Source organism: Podarcis pityusensis, assembly GCF_964106645.2.
Source record: "Podarcis pityusensis genome assembly, chromosome: 6".
Classification (NCBI taxonomy): Eukaryota; Metazoa; Chordata; class Lepidosauria; order Squamata; family Lacertidae; genus Podarcis; species Podarcis pityusensis.
In genome coordinates, this window is record NC_138030.1 from 16295508 (window position 1) to 16321113 (window position 25606).

The following is a 25606-nucleotide window of genomic DNA, read 5'->3' on the forward strand; positions in this document are numbered from 1 at the left end:
GTGCGTGCACAGGAAAGAACATCATGTCCATCTGGCAATAGCTTGGCTCAGATGTGTGTCCTCCCAGATTTTTTCCACTTGGGCAGAGAACTGGATAATGATGATGATGATTCCACCCTAAGGTCCCAGGGCAGCTCACAACAATTTAAAGTACATTAAAAATAGTTTAACACAAAATAGCTGGGAATCTCATGATTCTACCACGTTGCATAAGAATTTAAGATGGGTCTGCTGGTTCAGGCCAAGGATTCATCTGGAACAGCATCTTGTTGCTGACCAGATGTCTGTGGGAAGCCTACAATTTAGGCATGAGTGCAACAGCATTCTGCCCACCTGCAGTTCCCAGCAACTCTTTTTCAGATACATACTGCCTTGGATAGAGGAGATAGAACATAGTCATTATGGCTAGTAGCTCCCGATAGCCTTGTTCTCAATGTTTTTTAAAACAATAACTTTTATTAGTTTTCAATTACAATAATCCAATGGTAGTCTCATGATAGCAATGCCAAATTACAATACAATACAATTACTGATCCCAATCATTTGGATGCCCAATTACGGTATATAATTTAGGTGGCCTCCCTCATGCTAGAATTGATGGTTTGATGATTTACTTTGTTTCTGCATTCCAAGCTCTTATTCATCTGCTACATTCCATTCAAAATAACCATCCCTTATACAACAACTGCAATATTAACGACATCCATTCGTCTTGACACATTAAATCATTTATAAACCCTATAGGTGAATCATTCAAACTATATCCTTATTCCTCCTGTATGTGACATTTATTCTATCTGTGGTCTTCCCAGCCATTGCTGCTCTCCATCATGCCTTGGGCAGAGTTAATATCCCATTGTTGTTCCAGAAGTTCTCCAGCGCTCCGCCACATGGTTCATTGGTTTACAACTTCAACAGCAGCTGCAAAAATCACACTGTTCCAGTATATATCCTGTTTTCTCCATTCCCCCCCCCCCCCTCAGCCTGGGAAGGAGAGTGATCTGAGGCACTTCAAATAGCTCAGTAATGAACCTTCCTTGGCAAGCACACAGATTTCTTTCATCCCCCCGTTCAGCCGAAGATAGGCAAATATATTATTCTCAATGTTGACATTCATCTGTCTCAAGAGACAATGGAAGAGTATGCCATTGAGTCAAACCGTTGGTGAGTTACAGCGCCGGCTCTGGCTGCTGAGACTGATACAGGAAAGACATGTTTTGTTGCAGCTGGGGCAGATGAAGGTTTTGCCAGTGCAGTATGGCATTTCTTCTCTCTGCGCTCCTGCCAGTGGTCATTTATCCTGTGGTCACTGCTGTGGATACATGACCTGTCTGTCTGTCTCCAGGCACTGCGGTCATCTGCAAGGGATTCCCACATGGTGGGTTGCCGGCCTTCATGTCATGTTTGCAGATATCTTTATGACACAGATTTGGTCTGCCAACAGGTCTGGTGCCTGAAGCCAGCTCCCCACAGAGCATGTCCTTGGGGATCTTGCCATCTTCCATTTTATGTCTAATCCTCTCAAAAAGCCATCAGGTACCCTGCCATTCCATCAGGCAGACATACCGATAATTATCTGCGCTTCACCTCTATTCCTATATATATTTCTCCTTCCTGCTTCTAGCCTTTCAGTTGATTCACACATTCAACTCCCAGTGGGGTCATGAGGCTCATGGGGCAGTCATGACATCTCATCTTAACCTATCTCTCATTACTACATACTGCAGACAAAATAACAGCAGACATTGTTGCCTTCATGCTTTGCTGGAAGGGTTCCAAGAAGCTTCTGGCTCAGCAGTGTTTGAAGGAGACTGGTGGACAAGATGCCCTGTGGTCCAATCCAGCAGAGTAGTTATTAGAGTGGAATGCAAAGATTAAGGCTGATCTGAGGCAGGGAAGGGAAGACCTCCCAGGGTGAGAGATCAGGTGGGTCCACCTCTTTCTGTGTGAAACAAGGATTCTGTATTTTCTTTCCTCTTTCTCTCTCTGTTTTCGCTTTAATTTACATTAGTTTTTTATCCTATTGTATTATGAGAAAGCTTTATTAATAAAAACAAAACAAATATTAAGTCTGATCTGAATGCCTAAATTTCTACCATATGTAATTAATACTACCTTAAAGGTAAAGGTACCCCCTGACCATTAGGTCCAGTCATGGCCAACTCTGGGGTTGCGGTGTTCATATCGCTCTATAGGCTGAGGGAGCCGGCGTTTGTCCGCAGACAGCTTCGGGGTCATGTGGCCAGCATGACTAAGCCACTTCTGGCAAACCAGAGCAGCGCACGGAAACGCCGTTTACCTTCCCGCTGGAGCGGTACCTATTTATCTACTTGCACTTTGATGTGCTTTCGAACTGCTAGGTTGGCAGGAGCAGGGACTGAGCAACAGGAGCTCACCCCATCACGGGGATTCAAACCTCTGACCTTCTGATCGGCAAGCCCTAGGCTCTGTGGTTTAACCCACACCGCCACCTTACCACCTGATAATTTCTCTCATTCTCTCACTCACACACATGCACACACATTAATGTTCTCTCTCACACACACACCATGCAAAGGGGAAGGAAAGACTTTGCCCAACCCAAACAAGGTGATTTTATTCTTGCCTTGTTGAAATCTAGCTTTCTTCCATATATTTTTCTCAATTAAATGAAAATATGCCATCATTTATTTGGTTACAAAGGCTTAATATTTTCAAGATAGCTTTAATCTGAATTATGGGCGATATCCAGCATTAATCACACTCAGAGTACTTAATCATGCTTAAGTAATTAAGTTCATTAATATGATTGGGTCTCCTCTGAGTAGAAGGAAATGAGATATCACACTCTATTTTGAAACGCTTTCTCATAGCAAGCTCTTTATGAAGGTAACTGTATATGGATGAGGCATGGACTATTGGCTGCCTGTGATGGCTTTATGCTGTTTAGGAGGGAAGGAAGTAATAAAAGTGAAGCATTACTCGATTTATTCACGTTATCAATTCATCCTTAAAGGTCAGACACCGAAAGAGCAACAGCTATGCAGAAATCCAAAAGGCAGAGCAATATATTTCAACGTACATCTTGCAAGCCTCAGTTCACATTTGAGGCTTCAAAGTTCATTCACCTGAAGAGTAAAATTTGTTTTCTTTTTGCTACTTGTCCTTCCCACTGTTTGCACTTCATTTTGGCATCAGTTCATAAAGCAGGCAAGGAAGATTGTTCATCTCCCATGATTGTTATCTTCATAGCGCCAAAGGTCCTGATTTGATATTGCAGAGACCAAGAAGCATTCATCTACGTGAACACAATAAATTCTGTTCTACTCAATAATAGCCAGACGATGCATACATTAGGGTGATATATAGCCAAAGCCACAACTGGGAATGAGAAGCTGCCTGAGATCTGCTTTGAAGAGTTTGGGCAGAATGGATTCATTCTACTCTGCCAAAACTGCAGCGTACATTATAATATCTGGAATGGATTCTACGAACTGCTGTGGACATTTCCGGAGAGGCCTAACACTCTCCATTGACATATCCAGTAGGGATTTTCCAAATTCTCCAAATATTGTTAGATGTTATATAGAAATTTTCCTTAATGTACACATTTTTGCAAAGCTATTTTCTGTAATACAATGCATTTATGTATGTTATTTTCACTCACATATGCATTTTTGTACATGTTACTTGGCTGGAGAGCTTAACTGCAAAAGACGGAGAGGTGCCAATTTACAAAGATGTTTCAGTTTGCATATTGTTCCAGAAAATTCAGTAAGTTCTCCCCGATCTTGAATCCTCATGCTGTTCTAGGCCTCCCTGCAGAGATGCTGTGCAACACTGTGCTGGCATGCCTCAGATAGAATAAGGGAGCTGAAAAAGATACCCTCATACCTTCTCCTTTCAAACATTTCTCCTATCACCTGGTTAGGCAAACCCTTCTGGATATAATTTCCCTTGACCACGACTTGGATCCAGAGTTCTTTACCATGAAAGAAAGGGCTGCCAATCCAGGCAACTTTCACTAACTCCTACAGCGCCTCCTCCAAATGGACTTCAAGGGGAACATTTAAAGCTACCTTCCACCAGCAGGCACTGGGAGCATCTCATGCATGTAACTATGCTCCCAGGATGCTGCCACTGGCAGAAGAAAACTCTGGATCTATGCCCATGTATCTATAAAGCCAGATCATCAGAGTTATATGTCAGCATCATACATCACCACGGCAAGGGAACATAAGTCAGATGAGCTAGTGCAATAAATCACTAGGAAAAAAACAGCTAGATTATATCAGTTCCAGGCACTGTGGAATTAAACTGATCCTAAATCATTGCCTGTGATGCTTATTAGAACACATTATTGACTCCAACGAGGCCAATAAAGGTTTAGTATGTTTTAGAATTTCTGGCTCTATACATAAAAAAGAGAGTGCTGTTGTTCATTGTGACATGACAAGAAGGCTTCTTCAGTGCTATTACTCCTTCCATGAGAAGTCTGGGCATCTTCTTCTGTATTTGTGTTCTGCTGACAACTGAACAAAAATCCTTTTTCACATAAGCTTTTTGATGCTGCTGTTGTTTGTTGATCAGTGGTACCATAGTGTGTGTGTGTCTTGACTTTTGCTGCGGTCTTTAGTTTGGTAATCTAGGGTTTGATTAGTTGGATTACTGTTTACTTTTGATTAATAAACCACAATAAACAAATAAACATGTCAAAGGGTTGGCTTTATTTGTAATTATGGTTGCAAATGTAGAAGTTCTAGGAAGTCTATAGATATCACCATACCCAGAATTACCCTGTTTTTACCAGTACATCCCAAATTACCAGCATTCCCAGCTTTCATCTGGATCTGGAAATGTCCCACTTCCCACCTCTAGAACTACTGTCGCTGAGCTAGGGGGAAAGGATGAAACAGCCAATTCTCTCCATGGCTGCCACCCCAGGAGATGCCACACGGACCAGTGCAGCCTGGTGGGTGAATGTCACATCGAGAGGAGGCCTTGCTGGTGTTGCTATGGTAACCCAGGGCACCTGGCACCCTTATCTCAGAACATCCAGACATGGGGATGTGTTCCTCAAGACATGAGACCAAGCACTGTGTAATTTAACCCACTGTTCACATTACACCAACATAAACAGGGTTTAACGGGTAGCTACATACCTTGAGTGGCAGAGAATCTAGTCTCTGGATTATGCAAGGGGAGGAAATAAAGACCCATTTTAAAGAAGCAAATGTTTAAGAGACCATGATCTTCCATTTTAGCCCTAATTCCCACATCATTCAGAGGTGGATGTACCACTTATACTTCACATTACCATGTGAAGAAGGGGAGAGAGTAAAAGAGACATAAGATTTGCATCAATAATTTGTCGGCTCAGTATCATTACAGATGACACACCTTCTGTGCTGAGCCGAAATTAAAGTGCTCTAAATATACATTCTGCACAATCCCAATAGGAGTTGAGATGAAGCAGAAGAAGGGATTTTGAGTCTCTTCTCGTGACTTTTGAAAATGGCCTCAGATAAATTTCCCCTGAACTTCTATTTCTAGACACACGTAGGGCCAATTGTCCCCCAGGCCAGTCCTGTATAAATTATGCATCCGAGAGATGTAGATCGGAGCAAATAGTTTAAGAAGATTCAAATGTGGTATTCTCATGAGATTTATTCCTTAAACACCTCTCAAGCCAAATAAGAATGGATCAGCCACCAAAAGCTTATCTTTTCGCTCCCAGGCGCCGAGACTGTTTGCACACCTAAATCCCAATTTTCTAATATATTAAGCTGTTGCTGTCAAAGATTAAAAATTAAAGGGTCTATTATTGTTATGGTGCTGAGGGGAATTACACATGTACCTTCTCAGGCAGAGCGATCCCCAACTGATTTTTTTTTTAACAAGGAGTCTCAGAAACTTTTCTATCTAGCAACAACGATTATGCAAATGATGAACGAATTATATTGTTTCCATTGATACATCTCCTGATAGGTATTCTCTGAAAGGGACGTATTAATTTTTAAAGTTACAATTTAAATATACTATTTATATCTTCTCTAAGGCTGATTATAAACTGATAGGAAGAATAGACCTTAAGAAGAGCCTTTGCTGGATCAGGCAAAAATCCCATCTAGTCCAGCATTCTGCGGTCAGCCAGATGTTCTTGGGTGGATGTGCAGAATGGGTCCAGAGAGGGAGGACTAGTGAAGTGTCAGTGGTGCATTGGGGACATCTGGGAGACATGTGGATGGGTGGGCAGCAAGGGCAGGTGGGTGGAACTGCCACCTGAGGCGACCACCTCACCCGGCCTCATGGGTGGGCTAGCCCTGGGAACGGGGCCTAAATCACAACGAATCATTAACAGGATTGCCGCTAAAGTCTAGATTAACCGTGGGAGTTACTTACATGGGAAACATTAGGAAGAACTTCCTGACAGTAAGAGCTGTTCGACAGTGGAATTTGCTGCCAAGGAGTGTGGTGGAGTCTCCTTCTATGGAGGTCTTTAAGCAGAGGCTTGACAACCATATGTCAGGAGTGCTCTGATGGTGTTTCCTGCTTGGCAGGGGGTTGGACTCGATGGCCCTTGTGGTCTCTTCCAACTCTATGATTCTATGATGGGAAAACCTTCTTGTGAAGGAGACACAGAGGAAGCATGCACGTTCTCTTACCTTATGATAGCATCTGAAATAAGCAGCACGCTCATCTGAAAACTTCTCTATTCTTTTGGGTCCTTTGCTTGATGCTTTCTTGAAGACTAGCCAGCATCTCTGATAAATCTAGAAACATTGAAACACATTATTATTATTATTATTATTATTATTATTATTATTTAAAAGCAAACCTTGTGACAAATAATTATTTTCAAATATTCCATTTGGAGGAATGAATAGTCCCATAAAAACGCAAGGGGTGGGTACTCAGCTCAGCAAAATCCCTTGAGTTGGTTTTGATTCCTCTTTCTCAGACTCTTCCTCCTCCTGCTTTTCCAGATGATGTCCATTTCCTGTACCAACTTACATTCTCACTCACAAGCATGCATTTGCTGTTGCTTTTGGCTGCCAAAACCCTTATTTACTTATGGACTTCAATGCTTACTTATTTACAGTGCGCTATTTTTGGTAACATATGAGGTGTCAGTACTCATATCGTGATAAAAGTGTCATGGGCGCCAGAACAAAATGGCCACCATGGGCAGCAAAGAAAAGTGGTATCCATGACTACAAAATCACACAAAAAGCACTGCTTACTTATCTTATTTATATTCTGCTTTATAATCCCAAAATATCTCCAAGTTGCTTATTTGCACAATGCAATCACCTTCAAGGAGATCTGCCTATACAGAGTGACACCCACCATTATCCAAGTGGACATCCTCTTCCTCCCCTCATAAGCTCTCCCGTCCTGGGTCAGCTGCTGGAAAGACACGGCCAATGACCTCCACAGCTGTTGTGCTGTCCGCAATGCAGTTCCCCAGATTCAGCCCCTAACCTCCTTTACACTCTTCCCCAGGAATGGACTCCAGTGGGCTTGGGTGTTGTAGAGATCTCCATCAACTAGGCCGGACATGTGTCTTACTTTACAGGCTTATGGCAGGCTTCTGTTTGAAGGCTGGTCAGGGGACAGTCCTCTGAAGGGAGAGCAGGAAGGGCTTTGAATTTGCCTGTCTACTCTTCACACCTGGGCGGAAGACTGAGAAGGCCCACAGATCACTTCGTCGCAGTCTTCTCTACTATCTTAAAATATATAGTGTTCCTATTTCTGTTAGGAACATAGGAAGCTGCCTTATGAGTCACACTATTTGTCTATCTAGCTCAACAATGTCCATACTGACTGGTAGCAACTCTCCAGGGTGTTCGCTTTCATCCTTTTTTCATTGGTGGTGGTGGTGCATAAGTAGCAATCCAATCCCCAATCCCACGATAGCATATTTGCTGGCAGTGAGCACAGAGGAATGGCAAGATAATTTTTAAAGAGTATCCCTGTATTACGCTGGTAATTGCATAATTCAAGAGAGATTCAAATTGCCTTTGATGCAGAATAACAACTTCATATACACCCATTACAGTAGTGGTGGTAAATGGCTGAAAGATGTAAAATCCATTGGTAGTTGTTAGAAGAGGAAGAGGAAGAAGGAAAGGACTTCATCTAAAAACTGGTACAGGGAGCTAGGAGGTACTGTTTCAAATCTCCTCTCACCATGAACATACTAGGTGGAGGGGCAACCAATGCAGTGGTCTGCAGATGTTGTGGAATACAACTCGCATCACTCAACCAGCACTGCCAATGATCATGAATGATGGGACTTGTAGTCCAAAACAGCTGGCAGGGGCACCATGCTGTCCACCCCTGTGCTAGGTGGTGTGTCAGGCAAGGTGGTGTCTCTCAGCCTCAGTCTCATACTGACCCACCTTACAGGGTCGTTGTAATGACTGCATCTAGAACACGTGGTTGGTGGATGGATTTTTTCCCTGATATTTTATATGTGTCTATCAGTGAATGGTTCTATTGTCTCCTGGTGTTTCTGTAGTACATTTTTAGTAGAGTGGGCAGAGAGATTGGTGATAGTGGTTGGCGACACTAGTGATAGTGACTGAAGATACTGGAGCGATTGGGTGGGTGGTGTGCTTATGGATGTTTCTAAGGTGTGGGGGTAAAATGGGATGGCTAGTGCTCATTGTACAACTTGTGTCCACATAAGGATCTGGTTGTGGTGTGCATCTCTCTGTGAGTGAAGTGAACGTTGCATGCTGTGAGTAAGAGGAGGGATCCCTGACTCTTAAGCTGCTTTCAAAATGTGCTGTCAATTGCACTGTAGCTTGTCCGTTCATTTGCTGTATGGAATACATGTTACATAACAGATTGGTTATTTTTGAAAACCTTATGGTAGTCATATTTAGTAGCAAATATTAAATAAATAAATAAATTCAATTAGGGGATGTCAGCCAGTCAGGATCTTCCTCTTATGTCTCCACACTAGGTGTAGTACACAGGCACAGCCCTTTCCCATGCTGGCTGAACACACATCAGAGGGGAGTAATTTCTGCTATGGGTGTCTATGGTTGGGGCAGGACAGGAGCATTGTGCCCTCTCACAGTAGGGGGGCACTATTGATGTTGGGGATACCCTCCACAGCATCCCCCACATGCTCTTTCGACCTGCAGGGGAAAGGTTATGTGAACCTCCCTAGTAGGCAGTGGTGGAGCTTCATGCTCCAGCACCGGGGGCATAGCTGGTGTGTGTCCCAGGGGTGTGGCACACTGCCCGCAGGGGCATGGCGCACGTCCCGGGGGCATGGCGCCCAGTCCGGGGGGCAGCCGCAATGGCAGCCCACCGGGAATGTGGTCTGGGGGCGGTATGCTCCCCCTGCCCCCTTCCTCCGCCAGTGCTAGTAGGCGATTGCCATGGAAGGCTTAGAGGACACACCAGTCAGGAAGCTAGGCAAGAACTTTATTGTCTCCCTTATTTTATTTTATTTATAAGATATTTATTAAAATTTTCAATGTTTTACAAAACACACAAAGAAAAAGGAAAAAAAAGAATAAAAAAGAAAATACATAGTAAAAATATAAAAACAATTCTTTCCTTCCATTGCTTAACCTTCATTTACTTATTTCCAGGACCTCCTCACACCTTCCTTTTTTGTATTCCAGTTCAATTATTTTGTTCAGCAAATCCCTCCCCTCTTTTAATATCCTAATCATTAATCATAAAAATGTTGTAATTTTAGATTTTTACATATTACATAATAAACCCTTTTTTCATCTTCCCTTGTAACCTTTCAGCTAGAGACCACTTAATTTCTATCCAGCATCATTCTAACATTCATTTTTATTGTCTCCCTTAAACAAGAGCAGAATAGACCCGGGAAATTTCTGACTCCTCCCAGATACAATTAAGTCTCGTGCCACCTAGTCCCTAGGCTGTATAATGACAATATCCACACCAACTCACAGATGCAAACAGGGAAAATTCTTTGATGCCTGTAATATATTCTGCTAAGCAATCCTGGGGGCCCTTTCCTTGCTGTCTTTGTTTCTTCTGCAACAGCTTGTTCTGCACCCGCTTCAGAAGCCAACATGTTGGGAAACCGATCATAACAATTCTCTTTGTTAAAAACCTGAGGATGGTTTGTACAATGTTTAGACACACGGCTGATTTGCTGTACTTATTATAAGATAGCTGCAACTTAAACAGCACCACTTACTATATGGGCAGATGGTTATGTGGGGGATAAAAGGGAAGAGAGGCACTGTGTTTCGGCAACCGAGAAGGAACAAAACTTAGCTGCGTAATTGAAAACCAAAACAGGAGGTTGTGCCAGAATGAAATAACAAAGCATAGTTGTCCAGCAGTATATGTTACCATACTTAACACTTCGAAATGAACCTCACCAGCTACCACAAGTGAAATGGAGTGGCAGGTTGTACACCAGAGGGTGCTTTAGTGTCCATGCACCTACATGTGCAAGGAAGTCAAGTCAAATAAGCATGTTGCTGAAAGAGGGAAACTATATTTTGCTGAAACGAAGCAGATTTGAGATCAAGTGTAGAATTCTCTATATTTTCCAAAGGGGGCAATATACTAAGTAAACAACGTAATAGCCTAATATGAAAATGATTACTGAATAGCTCTGTGAGCATTAGCTTTTCTAGAGCCAACTGGGAAAACACAAGTGGTAGATATGCTAATACAAAGCAATGTAGGGTCCCAGGAGAACAGGACCGCCTAAGGAGTTGGCTTTGTTGGTATTGAGATGCTATACAAACCTAATGATTGTATAATTAAAGCTGGCAGTACATCTTCCTTTCTCATTACGTATCCTTGAGAAGGAACTGGGGGCTTTGTCTGCAGGACAGTTTACAGTATATTATATACTTGGGGAAAGACTGGGGGGTGGGAATACCAGGCAAAAGGATACAATGGGGTGATGCACTGGAATTAAACGGCTTTGACAGCGAATTCAGAGAGCTCAGGATGGTTTGGGAGTAATTTCAGAATGCAATGGTTTCAGAAGCCAGTTAAAGGTTTTTTTTCTGATAGTTTCATTTGATAGGACTGGAGGCACCAGTAAAATGGGGAAAAGACAGAATATGCAAAGTGGACATATGAAATATACAGTGGTAGGTACCTCAGGTTAAGAACTTAATTCGTTCCGGAGGTCCGTTCTTAACCTGAAACTGTTCTTAACCTGAGGTACAACTTTAGCTAATGGGACCCTCCCGCTGCTGCCAGGCATGCAATTTCTGTTCTCATCCTGAGGTAAAGTTCTTAACCTGAGGTACTATTTCTGGGTTAGCTGAGTCTGTAACCTGAAGTGTTTGTAACCCAAGGTGTTTGTAACCCGAGGTACCACTGTATGGGACATTTTTCTACCAAGACACACAGAGTTACCTTATACTAACTATCTAAATTAGCATTGTCCACAGTGACTGATAGCAGCTCTGCAAGATTTCAGGCAGGCGTCTATTGCCTCCTTATAGTTTTGCAGTTTCTATACTTAGAATGTGGAGAGGGCGCCATCTTGTCCTTTGCCTCAGGCTGCAAAACGATTGGGCTGGCCTCGAGGGCTAGCTTACCATATTTCAAAGTGGGTGAGCATATTACCATCTAAAATGGAGGGCTGGATTTTGTAAGGAAAAAAAAAACAGTTATTCGAGTCATGGAAGTCCTCTGTGTGTCACATCCACTTTGATCCTTACAGACCTACATAATAGATTATTTTAAAAAATCCATTGGGGGTGGGGACATCATGGCAGCAGACCTTCCACATGTGCATTCAAAAGAACAGGATGGAGACCCTCCAGATGTTGTTGGGTGACAAATACCATCATCCTCGACTGCTGAATGCATTGGTTGGGGCTGACAGAAATTGGAGTCTAACATCTGTGGGCTGGCAGCTTCCCAAACCCTTTATTAGAGCTTCTATAAAGAAAACAATACAACTCACAACACACTTCGTTCTACCACACATGAACCCCATTGTGTCGACCATCCGCTACTACAGCTTGGAAAGTATTTACTATTCGTATTTACTAAGTATTTACTAGCGCTCTACGTGGGACTACCTTTGAAGGTGACCCGGAAACTGCAATTCATCCAGAATGCAGCAGCTAGACTGGTGACTGGGAGTGGCCACTGGGACCACATAACACTGGTCCTGAGAGATCTGCATTGGCTCCCAGTACGTTTCCGAGCACAATTCAAAGTGTTGGTGCTGACCTTTAAAGCCCTAAACGGCCTCGGTCCTGTATACCTGAAGGAGTGTCTCCACCCCCATCATTCAGCCCAGACACTGAGATCCAGCGCCGGTGGCCTTCTGGCAGTTCCCTCATTGTGAGAAGTGAGGTTACAGGGAACCAGACAGAGGGCCTTCTCGGTAGTGGCACCCACCCTGTGGAACACCCTCCGTTCAGATGTGAAGGAAATAAGCAGCTATCCTATCTTTAAAAGACATCTGAAGGCAGCCCTGTTCAGGGAAGTTTTTAATATTTAAAGCTGTACTGTTTTTAACACTTGATTGGGAGCTGCCCAGAGTGGCTGGGGAAATTCAGCCAGATGGGTGGGGTATAAGTAAATTATTATTATTATTATTATTATTATTATTATTATTATTATTATCACATCCACATTTGTACTACAATATTTTCTCTGTGTTTCTCAAAGCACACATTATACGAACCGCAGTCAGGATTGCAAGAGCGACTTGATGAGGCTTTTTTAAACATATTTTGTTATCCCTTTGAACAACATGCCATATCCCAAAATGCTTCTGAATCCCTCCTGCATTTCAAATGCAGGTTTGCCAGGTGACAAGGGATCTGCTTTCAGAGAAATGCAACCCAAACCCCTTTGGGGGGCATGCACAGCTAATTGCATGGCTCTTTGGATCCGAGCCAGTTTTGGAGAGCTCTGAAAAGGATTGCCTGAGACACAAAAAGGGCATTCATTTTTGTGAACAAAACCATCCAAACTGATGCGATATTTTATCCCCACTTGCTTGAGTTCCACATTCAGGATGACAGATCTAGGTACCAAAGATATACATCATCACAAGAGAAGAATGGCAACGTTTGATGGTAAAATAACTACACAGGATTAGGAAACCAAACTCCGTTTCCAGCGAGTGCAGAGGTACTCCAGCAACTGCTGCAGCATCCAGGTGGCATTGCGTTCAACAGCTTGGCAAATAAAAGCACAGCTAAAGATTTAGGGAATCCAGCTGGTGGGTGAACAGTTTGTGCCTTATTAAAATAACCCTAGGATTATTTGCAAAGGTTAAGCAGGATTGTTTGAATCTGTAATGCTAGCAGCCAGAAGGTAAACATGCTTATTTGTCGAGTGTAATAACGATACTGCTGAGAAGGGATTTGCTTCTAGTCAAAGTGAATTTCTGTAAATTTCTCCCTTCTGTAAATCTACAAGTCATGACTCTAGGGCCGGTTTCTCAGCATCTGAAACCTTTGGCGGTATACTACTGCTTATGCTAACAATGGCGTCAATTTGTGTGGCATTTATCGAAAGGTTAGAAGACACCACACACTTATTCTTTGAGAGGTTTTGATTCAGTTCCCGTACAGCAAGGGCTCTCAAACTGTCCACCCCCAGAGCCCACTTGAGGTAGCTGAAAATTGCTGAGGCCCACCAGACACAAAATGGAGGTGCAGGGGGCACAGCCTGCCACAAAATGGTGGCAGACAGAGGCAGAGTTTGGCATAATGAGTCAGCAGCTACAGACATCATTTTCTACTAATATCTCACCCATCTTTGGGTGAATTTTCTAAATTCTTTGCCATACACCTTTTCTTGAGGCAAGGAGTTCTCTAGCTCATCTTCTCTCGGGCTAAGCACAGACGTTGGCCTGGGAGGAATTCTAGCTCAGCTTCCCAATTTTAGGCAGAATTTGATAATTCAGAGGCTCTAAGTGGAGGAGGCTTTATGGAACGCCCCGGCTCCCACAGAGTTTGCTGAGAACCAGGGTGTTCCTGCGCACCACATGGCTTCCACATCACACCACCAAATGGAGAAGCCAAGCAGCAATGCTTTGCAGAAAGCTGCAGCTGTTGCCAGCGGTGGAAGTCGGGGTGGAAGTGGGAGGCAGGAGGTGACAATTCCAGTTTCCCCTCAGGTGGAGAAACAGGATGGGCCTTCTTTGCCTCAAGTGCAGCCCTGTGAAGGACAGCATAAGCATCTACTTATGACTAACGGCACTTTCTTGGGCTCCATGATCACTACAGATGGTGACTGCAGTCAGAAAATTAAAAGACTCCTGCTTCTTGGGAGAAAAGCAATGACAAACCTAGACAGCATCTTAAAAAGCAGAGACATCACCTTGCCAACAAAGGCCCGTATAGTTAAAGCTATGGTTTTCCCAGTAGTGATGTATGGAAGTGAGAGCTGGACCATAAAGAAGGCTGATCGCTGAAGAATTGATGCTTTTGAATTATGGTGCTGGAGGAGACTCTTGAGAGTCCCATGGACTGCAAGAAGATCAAACCTCTCCATTCTGAAGGAAATCAGCCCTGAGTGCTCACTGGAAGGACAGATCGTGAAGCTGAGGCTCCAATACTTTGGCCACCTCATGAGAAGAGAAGACTCCCTGGAAAAGACCCTGATGTTGGGAAAGATGAAGGGCACAAGGAGAAGGGGACGACAGAGGACAAGATGGTTGGACAGTGTTTGCAAAGCTACTAACGTGAATTTGACCAAACTGTGGGAGGCAGCGGAAGACAGGAGTGCCTGGTGTGCTCTGGTCCATGGGGTCACGAACAGTCGGACACGACTAAACGACTAAACAACAACAACAATGGCACTTTGTCATTACGTCTGACAAGGATAAGCTTTAAACTGGGAGTGAGGAACATCAGATCTGAAGAAGAAATGCAATCCTTGAGGCCTCTCTAGACCACAACTCTCACCAGCCCTGCTCCACGGTCTCTGCATGGCTGGAATGTATCCTGGAAGTCTCCATCCTGCTTGCCCAGATGAAGAAACACATGGATGGTGTGTAGAAACAAACCTTTTGTGTTATCGTGTACCCCAGTGATACATAAGGGGAAGAGTCATGTTAAGAGTCACAGCCCCCCAGAAAACTGCTCACAGGGGAATGTGGCTCTCAAGCTGGAAATTGTTCCCCAGCCTTGGTGATGGTTTGCTGAAAAAGCAGAGATTAAACCATGGTTTCTGATCCTGGCATATATAGGCTGGATCTAGACACATCAAAGAAGCGTTTCAGTTAAACATCTTGCACATTTAAACAGGGGAAACAGGTAGAGAAAAACTGGACTCCACAGCGCCACCTGGTGGCATGATGTTACAGTGCATATACAACACAGATCACTTTTTCTTTACTAATCTAGCTAAGTCCATAGTTTCCAGTTTCCAGTTCTTCGGTTACTGAGTGGGTGGTACTTCGTAAGTCCTGCAGAAACTGTGACTCACCAAGCCAAACTGAGACAAGAAGTATGTATTTTCTCCTCCTAGATGCTGATACGATTCTCCCTGCTTTTGCTTTTCCAGGCCAACAGCAAAATTGGGACATCTGTAGAGCCCCTGCTACACCACCATACATTGTGAGCTATGTTCAGGCTGGTGGGTCATAAGTGATTCAGGTCCTGTTCAAACATAACTATAGACAACGTACAGTGGCTATGTATTTTAGATCACTATAGATAACATGGAGTGGCTAGGGTAATAATAATAATAATAATAATAAAATAATAATTTTCTCATTAAAAATTCCAGCATTAAGCAAGTGAAATCAGGTTCACAAATGTCTAATGACAACATCCTTTGAGAGCATTTTGCTCTCTGAATAATAGACTTGCCTAGTACGTGCGCATTAATTCATTGTTTCTCTGGCTGTTGTCAAATCCATTCATAACAATTATTCAGATTGTCATCCAATATATAAAACACACTGTGCATTTCTGCTCAGCGGAGCGTGGGGGAAATGAAGTGGCTTGAAAAACCACATCTGCATAAAGCTTCTCCTTGACAGTTCATGTTGAAACACTATCCCTGAACCAAAATATCAACTTAAAACCTCATTCCAGAGCCTTAACATTTCCAGTTTTTGCTAACTTAAGCCCCGTCTGCATTTTACGCCTAAAGCAGTATCATCCCACTTTAAACAGCCATGCCTTTCCCTAAGTAAACCTGGGAACTGTGGTTTGTGAAGAGTGCTGAGAACTGTTCCTCTCACATAGCTACAATTCCGTCCATCCCCTGGGAAGAGGGATTGGTTGTTAAACCATTCTGGGAACTATAGTTTTGTGAGGGGAATTGGGGGGGTGTCTCCTAGCAATTCTCCAACCACCCCTCACAATTTCCCATGCATAATCTTGGCCATGCTCGGAACTGCTACATGCTGAGGTAGCCAGCCCAAATTATGTTTTTGCATCAGAGGGTACACAAATGGATGTGTATGGGGTTTCATGTTCATCCATCAATTCTTAGACTGGCTCTTATACTGGTCCCAAACACCATGAGTATGTGGCCCCCATAAAGTTTTCCACCAGGGAATGTGGTCCTCAGCCTGAAAAAGGTTCCCCACCTCCGAGGCAGGAAGTCCCATTGAACTTACAAGGGCTTACCTCTGATCTGACTGCTGCATGTCACAATCAACATCTTCCGGATCAAGCCCACACTAACTGCAGCGCACAACAAACTTTAATTCAGGAAGCAAACTCACAGCAATAGCAATACCCAGAGAGATCAATAAAACACATTGTCAGGATTTCATTTTCTTTTGCATAAGGATTACGGGGAAATGAACACAGACAAAGACAAAGAGGTTTAATGTATCCCTAAGTGCTGATTCTTCAAAATGATTCATTTGCCTCCCTCTCTCTCTGGTTAAAGAGGAGGAAAAGCACTGGCTTCACACTTTTGTATTGATCCCGACACATGGCAGCTATTACAGCTGGATACTTTTCACAGCCAAAGAGTTGAACAGAAGCAATTTGTTCTTAAATGAGGAGGATCAAATATCTGAAGGAACACCAGGAGGAGATGGGGTTGGGTTGCCTGCCTGCCTTTCTGCCTCTCTCTGTCTGTCATTCAGGCACTTGGAATTTCTTCAGCTCAACATCTGCTTAGACAAACTGCCAACAACCACGAAAGCTAAAACAATGATAGAGATCAGCGGTCTGGGAGAGGGACAAAATAAGCAAATACAAAGAGTTTGTTAACATGTAATTGCAGAATCTGGCAGCAGGCCTTGCACGGGGTTGCGGTCATGGTCTGCACAGGGTTCAAACTTCTGCTCTTAGTCTTTAAAACATTTTGCCTCATTGTTTTTGGAAATGGCCAGTGCCGTCATGCAATCGATCCATCAGTCAGTCAAATGCTGTTAAGTTGCTCTGTGACAACCACTTTCTTAGAGTTGCTGTTCAAGCAGCAAACCAGGGCAATGGGTATGATTCTTACCTTTTTTATAGTCGGTTATACATTCCAGCTAGACAGAAGTCACAGGCCTATGCAGAACAGCGCACAAGAGGGATTTTCACAGTTCAGGACACTTAAAAAAATGCATAGGGGAAGGCTGCTGCAAGGGGTAAAAGGTAAAGGTAAAGGACCCCTGGATGGTTAAGTCCAGTCAAAGGCGACTATGGGGTGCGGCGCTCATTTTGCTTTTCAGGCCCTGGGAGCCAGCGTTTGTCCGCAGACAGCTTTCCAGGTCATGTGGCCAGCATGACTAAACCGCTTCTGGTGCACGGAACACCATGATGGAAGCCAGAGCACATGGAAACACCATTTATCTTCCTGCCACAGTGGTACCTATTTATCTACTTGCACTAGTGTGCTTTTGAACTGTTATGTTGGCAGAGGCTGGGACAGAGCAACAGGAGCTCACTCCACCATGCGGATTCAAACCACCGACCTTCCGATCGACAAGCCCAAGAGGCTCAGGGGTTTAGACCGCAGTGCCACCTGCTCCCCTGCAAGGGTAGCCTAGGAAGAGGAAGAGGGAGTGGGGCTGTGGAACATGCCAAAAGATACCCCTACACTAAAGCATACATAGAAGTATCAAAAGGTTTAGGAGGGCTGTTTTGCAGGGTGGGGGGTGATGCTGATGAAATACAACATCCACCTTGGCTCACCACTAACAGGACCACCTGGGCAGATAAAACTCCACTGTTGATGAACTCTGGTATACAGGCCATCAGTTGACCATTCCTTGGCCCAGGTCCCTATTCCACCTCTCTCAATATTGTCTACAGTGACCGAAACAGCTCTCCAACATTTCAGGAAGCAGTCTTTCCTTACACCACCTAGAGATATTTGCAAACCAATGTGTCCTACCAATGAGCTCTCTCAATTTGAAGGTGCCTGGCGTAGCACCATCTCTGAAGCCTCTGTCAGCCCTGACCTTGACCAGCATCTGTGCCAGTGACTGCTTGGGGGGCACATCTAAGTCATTCAGGGTTCCTTGGAGGAAGGGTTGGGCATTGGTATAACCAATAGCTGAGTGTGCTGCCATATACAAAACAGGTGCATTGGTTTCAAATGAAATGTATGGTTAAGAATTTGAGGTGTTGTTTCCATATTGCTTTTTGGAATACAAAGAGCAGTTCTTATCTCAGTTATCCCCAGAATGGCATTGGTGTGAAAAGACTCACAGAGGTCCAGGGCTAAGGAACAGTTGTTCACCTTGCAGCTACTGCACTGCAATGGTATTGATAAGCTAATTTGGGTGTTGTTGTTTTTTTAAAAAAACTTCTTTATTATATTGCAAAGTAAACACATCAAAACAAAACTATACATAAAGAATAATATCCAATAAAACAGAAAGAAAGAAAAAGTAAAGAAGAAAAAGAAAAAATGTGACGAAAAGTAGACAGTAAAGGAATAAAGAAAAGTATAATATTTCAATACAATAAACACTATTTTACAAAATAATAATAATAATAGTCATCTAATGTTATTATTGTCGCTACAGTCGTGTATAGGACAAATCAGCTTGCTCATGTCCACAGAATGGAAGATGGGGAGCTGGCTTCCAGCACCAGGCTAGTTGGCAGACCAACTCTCTATTACAAAGACATCTGCAAAGCCTGGCAACATCAACCCAGCTGTGTGGGAATCCCTTGCAGATGACCGCAGTGCCTGGAGCCAGACAGGTCATGTACCCATAGCAGTGACCAGAGGAGGAGGAGCGCAGAGAGAAGAAACGCCGGGGTGCATCTGCAGCAGCTCAGCCAGATGCCTTCACCTGCCCCAGCTGCAACAAAACATGTCTCTCCAGTATCAGTTTCTACAGCTACAGCAGGCACTGAGGCCTTCCAACAGTTTGACTTCACTCCCAAAAGTTTACTCCTCCATTGTCTCCAGAGACAGACAGATTCTGACAACAACAATTACTGTCACTACTGTCCTGCATAGGACAAATCAGGCCAAGCTCTGCTTCATCGAGGCATATGGAAGACTTTCTGGAAAACAGACATTTCACTTTATTTATTCTGCTGTTTCCACAACAAAAGCTGAATGTGCCTGCCGTGGTTGTACAAGCTGCCAGGAAACACCTATGAGAACTGACAGATCAGGTATTCTGAAAAATTTGGTTTTTTTTATTCTATCTTTTTTTTCTTTCTTTAAGTGAATGCAATACCCTGCAGTGCAAGATCATATTCTACACACCTGGCTCTGTGCCCAAAATTTGACTTTTCTATACTTGAGATAAACCTGTAAAAATAGACGACCTAGAGATAGGGTGGCAGCTCATTAACGGAGACATTTCTCACCATGCCTTCTGCTTCACTAACGTTGTACTTACCTTAAAGGAGGGGGATCACAACAAAATTTCTCCATGCAGGGAATTTTGTTTCACAAAAGTTCTGAAACATAGTAAGATGTCAAGAGCTTTCCAGCTGGAATTTTATGCTAAACTCGACCTGCATGCTTGGAAAAGGTCAGAGCTGATATCAGGTTTCTGACGGAATAAGCTGGAACCTATAGTATAGTTAAAGTCATATAGTATAGTTAAAGCCATGGTTTTCCCAGTAGTGATGTATGGAAGTGAGAGCTGGACCATGAAGAAGGCTGATCGCCAAAGAATTGATGCTTTTGAATTATGGTGCTGGAGGAGACTCTTGAGAGTCCCATGGACTGCAAGAAGATCAAACCTATCAATTCTGAAGGAAATCAGCCCTGAGTGCTCGCTGGAAGGACAGATCCTGAAGCTGAGGCTCCAATATTTTGGCCACCTCATGAGAAGAGAAGACTCCCTGGAAAAGACCCTGATGTTGGGAAAGATGGAGGGCACAAGGAGAAGGGGATGACAGAGGACGAGATGGTTGGATAGTGATCTCGAAGCTACCAGCATGAGTTTGACCAAACTGCGGGTGAAAGTGGAAGACAGAAGTGCCTGGTGTGCTCTGGTCCATGGGGTCACGATGAGTCAGACACGACTAAACGACTAAACAACAACAACAATGAAAAGCCAGTCATTTCAAATTTTGAACCCTCCAAATGTTTTGGACTACAATGGCTAGAACTGATGGGAATTGGTCCCCAAAGTATCTGGAGGGCAGCAGGCTGATGAAAGCTTCCATGGTAAGTTTTGAGGTTCAAGAACTGCTGTACGGTGGCACCATCAAGAAGCTACTCCAGTTGAAGATGCTGAACATTACCTAGCCCCTTCTAATACCTTTTGGGGGAAGGGGTGAGGTATGACTGCTACAGTGCCAGGCAACCTCCCATCAACTCCCAACAAAGATTATGGGAGTAGTGGTCCAGCCAAATCTGGAGAGCTGCAAGTTCCCCATTTTTGTTTTAAAGAGAACATTCTCTTAGTGGTCCTCCAAGGTTCACTGAAGGGGCTTCCTTAGTTTAAAGCTGCCACACTCCCCAGCCAGATTATTGGTATAAATAACTGATTCCTTGCATCTGCAGTCTGGCAAGTCCTGACCCTTTCCAGCAATGTTCCCACTCCAGTTGATATCTGGGCTTCCAGTCTCTAGGCCAATGGTGGTGGAATTTGACAGCATCCCTAATTATTGGCAAGGCATCCCTAAATATTGTCTATATCATTGAACATTACGAACCTCCAGGAGAGTAATTGCAGTAAGGTAATTTTAGCATATGAAGGTGAAAAGAGATTCTATTATGAAGATTCTGTGTTATTCCCCTCTCTTTTTATTTCTCAATATTGGGTGGGTTCCAGCCTTTGGAAGCAGGGTGAGCTATCCCAGATGAGCTGTCCAAGTTGAGCTGTCCAGAGCTGGTGGCTTCCAGTGTAGCTTTGTATGCATTCTATCGTTGTGGTTAATATTATTTATCAATCGCCTTCAACATACATCCCAAGTCAGTGTACAAAATATAATAAAAACAGCACCAACAACACACACACCAGAATATGAATTTTAAGAACAAGACAAAGTAGACACACATGGCAGTAGACCTATGCAGCCAACTGGGGAAGCTTCTCAGAATAAAATGCCTTCAGTTGTTTCTGGAAAGTTCAGATAGTGAGTGCCTGCCATTCCTTGGCAGTCTAACGGGTCCATTTCCATGACTACTCAAAAGTGCTGATTTCATCTCTTAAATCCGAATGACCAGGATACCTAAAAGAATGGCTACCCGAACTTTGAGGTCCCACTCCAGTTGGTACAACGGAAAGGGCCTCCTCAGTGGTGGTACCTCAGTTGTGGCATACCCTTCCCACCTTTCTTGTGGCCTATTCGATGCCAAGTGAAGACTTGTTTATTTTTCTTAGCCTTTCGAAAACCCTGTGGTTTTTAACATGTATGAAATTGCCATAGTTTTAGCCACCACTTTTGAGCTGTGGTTTGTTTTTATTTCTTCCAGGGAGAAGCTTTTCTGCTCTGAAAACTGTGATTTTATGATACTGTATTTTAATTTTGCATTTTATTGTTTTATATGTGCCATCCAGAGAACAAAGCTATTGGATGGCCATGTGTAAATATAAGAAAATCCAGAGAGGACAAGTTCCCAAACTATGCCTAACATGTTTCAGACTTAAGAAATTCCTTCAGTGGGGCGACACTTCTTATCAGAAGTGCTACAGAATTTTATGTGTCCTGGCTGATCTTGAGAAATGTTGCTGCTATCGAAAGAATTTCTTGATTCTGAAATGATGTGGAGATAATAAAACATTTTGGCACTCTGAGAACTTGGTTTTTTCCTCTATCTAGGCCCTTCTCTCTCCTTTTTGGCCTTATGTAGGGCGATAGTCAATTTTAGTCATACTCAAAAGTAGACCTATTGATTTAGAAAGTAGACCAGTTGATTTCAGTAGTCTGTCTACTTGGAGTATCACCCATACCAAACAAATAAACCATAAATACTTTTTTTAAAAAAGTGAACTATTTATCTATGTTTTTAAAGGATGACACAATCTTTACTTGTGGCATGCTTGATAAAATGGAAGCTCCCCACTGCCACAAGATGCAAGGCATAAGAATGTAAGAGACCTGCTGGATCATGTCGGTGGCTTGCCTTGTCCAGCATCCCATTTTCAAAGGGAGCAAACAGATGGCTGTGGCAAGCAGACTCGTTCCACCTCTGCAGCACAGTTTACATGCAAACTGTCTTTTTAATTAAAATGGTTAAACCAATGAGTAGTATGAAGAAGTAAGGCTTCTATGTCTGCATCCTAAAATATGCCTCAAATTTATTAAGCATGAAACTGTTATTTGTCCATGACACTGTTATCACCCTCCTGCTGCTACAAACGCATGGTTCTTATTTAAAAAGGGACATTCACCAGTTGCAGAACTAACCACACATTTCATTTTACTACAGGGAGATAATGAGATACAGAGAGACAGAGAAAGGGAGAGAGTCTCCTTGCAGGAAAATATAGATGTGTCATAATGTGTGAAGTGCAAAATGAGGTGAGGGGTTTTTTCACCTCCTGCAGGCTCATGTCAGGGTTGGAGTCAGATGCAGGTCAGCAATAAAGGAAGAAGATCTGTTGTCAGGGAACTTAACACTTTATTCAAGGAAGCAAACATACAACTCGGTCTAATTGATTCAGCAACACTTCCCAATAAGTCCTGGCCCCGTGGAGCAGTTGCCAGGACTGAAGATCTCTGCCTTCCACCCTCTCTAAGGCTCTTCCCCTCCCAGATGTTCCCCAAGCAGTCTCAAACTGACTGCACACCTCTGACCTCAGTTCTGCTCTTCTCATTACTCTCTGAGTTCTTGAAAACCAGGGGGAAAGGGAGTTTGTCACAGCCAGAGAGAAAGACTCCCTGGATTCTTGACCCCTCCTCCTCTGCTTCAGCCTTATAGTCTGTACTGTTCCCTTTCACAGGGTCCTCTTGCTCACTAAATCCTGCTGCCCCTTCAGCATCCAGCACTTCCTCCTAATCTTCTCCCTCTGACCTCTCCTTGGTGTCCCACCACCAATGCACTGGCATGTGTCTCCCACCACTCCTCTTCGTCCAGACAGTGCCTGACTGCTCATGGATTTGGAACATACAGCAAATACGGTGTTAAGCAGCCATGAATCTTACCACACCATGCATAAGCGTGGGAGCTCTGATGCCACCCATAAAGCAGAGGTGACAAACTGCTGCCCCCAGGACAGTTCTGGCCCATTAAATCTCCCCATCCAGCTGTCATATGAATCCCTCGGAACCCTGTGATTCAGCAGAGGAGCAGGAGGCACCTAAGGATGAGGACTCAAAAATGGACAGGGATGAGACGAGGTCACAGAGCCTGCTTGATGAAACCTCCCTGCCCCCAGATGCACCTGGGCCTGACAAGGCAGGGGACCCAGTGACTATGCTTTCAGAACCTATGGAGGATGAAGGAGCCTCAAGGTCCCTTCCAACTCTAGAATTCTATGATTCTAAATAGAATAGTTGTTGTTGTTGTTTAGTTGTGTCCGACTCCAGGTGGATCACGAACCGGCAAGCCACTCCAGTATCCCTGCCAAGAAAACTCCATGGACAAAGACAACAGGTACATAAATAGAATAGTAGCATACTCAATATTTGGTTTGGTTCTGAGACTCATCCTTCCAAGGAGGCCACTCCATCTCCTACCTGGGGTAGTGCAGACATTCCCACCCCAGCTCTCACCAGGAAGAGCCTTATGACCACCATTGTTGTGGGCTCTCACCCCACAAGGTGACCAACAGCTTTCCTTCCACACTCTCTCACCAAGCATTCAACCATGCTGGGGGCCATAAATAAGATCTCAGAGTGGCAACTCCCCAAGTGGCAACCCCAAAATGGATTTTCGGTGGAGAAACACAAGAAACTTCTGAGTCGGATCACTGGTCCATCTAGCCCAGGACTGGCATCAGTTTCTCCAGACTTTTGGTCAGGGGATATTTCCAGCATTACCTGGAGATGTCTGGACTTGAACCTGGGGCCTTCTGTAGACAAAGCAGATACTCTACCACTGAATTACAGATATTCCCACCAAACCAACCACTGCCTCTTCTGTCTAACTGGGGCTGATCCTCCAGAACACTCAAATTTATTCCGTGAGGAAGAACTATATCCAAAATCGTAATCTGGTATTCCTCCTACACTTGTCCCTAGTGCTGAAAGTCCACCTTGAGTGCCCACACTAATATCCATTCTGCTTCAATGTGAAGCTGGTTCCGGATATAAATTATATGAGTAATGTTCACAGTACAGTAACAGTCTATAATGACAAAGACACAGAAAATACTATCGATTCAGCTCAGTCCCTGCTACCTGACTGGAGCACAGATCAGATATTGCTTAAAAATAAATAAATGAGTCAGTTCATTAATAACTTGGGCTGCCTGCCCACATCCAGTGACTAACTCGTGGCCATACAGACTTTGGAACTTGGGGGACTATGAGGACTTAGCAATTAGGAAGAAGGCTGTGGCATTTTAAGGTTCTCTCTATCCTACTTACTGCATTTAATTAGGAAGACGCAGAGGAGGGGGAAGAGCTGTCGTCTGTTGCTAATGTTGACGTAGCTTGTACAATGCACTCATTAACACTTTGCTCACCTCCATCTTCTGTGGTATGCTGCCTTCTTTCCTCCACTTTTAATAACGATGGTGATGGTGATGAAATGAGCCATAAGAGAATGACGTACAAAACAGATGGAACATGCCTTCTGCTTATTGCCACAGGGTGATACCTTCATGGTACTTTTTGCTTAGGGACTGGTCCAGTTGTGCACACACATCTCTCGATTTCTGACCTCTTGGTAATCAATCAAGACTTGCAGTAGCAGGCTCAGGAATACTAGGAGTGTTTTGAAGGTTGTTTGGTTGTGGGGAGAAGAGTCGAGGTGGTCAGGAGGATGTGATGAATCTTGCCTTTTTATCAGAAATGTATTTTTTTTAAAAAATGTCCAGAAGCACCTTAGAGACCAACTAAGTTTGTTCTTGGTATGAGCTTTCATGTGCATGCACACTTCTTCAGATACATTTTATCAGATGCCTTTTTATCAGAGTTGTTTGCTTTAAAAAAGCCTTGCTCATTTAATGGGCCAGTCGTGCTATTTAATGTTTTTTTAGAAAACAACAACAACAACCTCTGCTGGTTTAAGTTCAGAGCTAGAGCTGTCTGATGCTCACTCAAGCTCCACAAAACCAGAAAATCAGAAGCTAAGACCAAGGCCTTAACAGATGTGCCCCATGATCAGAACTCCCTTGCTGCTGTAATAA

At 43.6% G+C, this 25606-nt stretch overlaps 1 protein-coding gene across 2 annotated transcripts in view; it reads right to left on the reverse strand.

Annotated features, from left to right (window-relative positions):
• DOK5 (docking protein 5) overlaps window positions 1-25606 on the reverse strand; it is a 55578-nt gene that overhangs the window by 13540 nt on the left and 16432 nt on the right. For both annotated transcript variants that reach the window (XM_081011543.1, XM_081011542.1), the window contains exon 2: window positions 6645-6752. In XM_081011543.1, the coding sequence (XP_080867669.1) occupies window positions 6645-6752 (108 nt within the window). The remainder of the gene's footprint in view (window positions 1-6644; window positions 6753-25606) is intronic.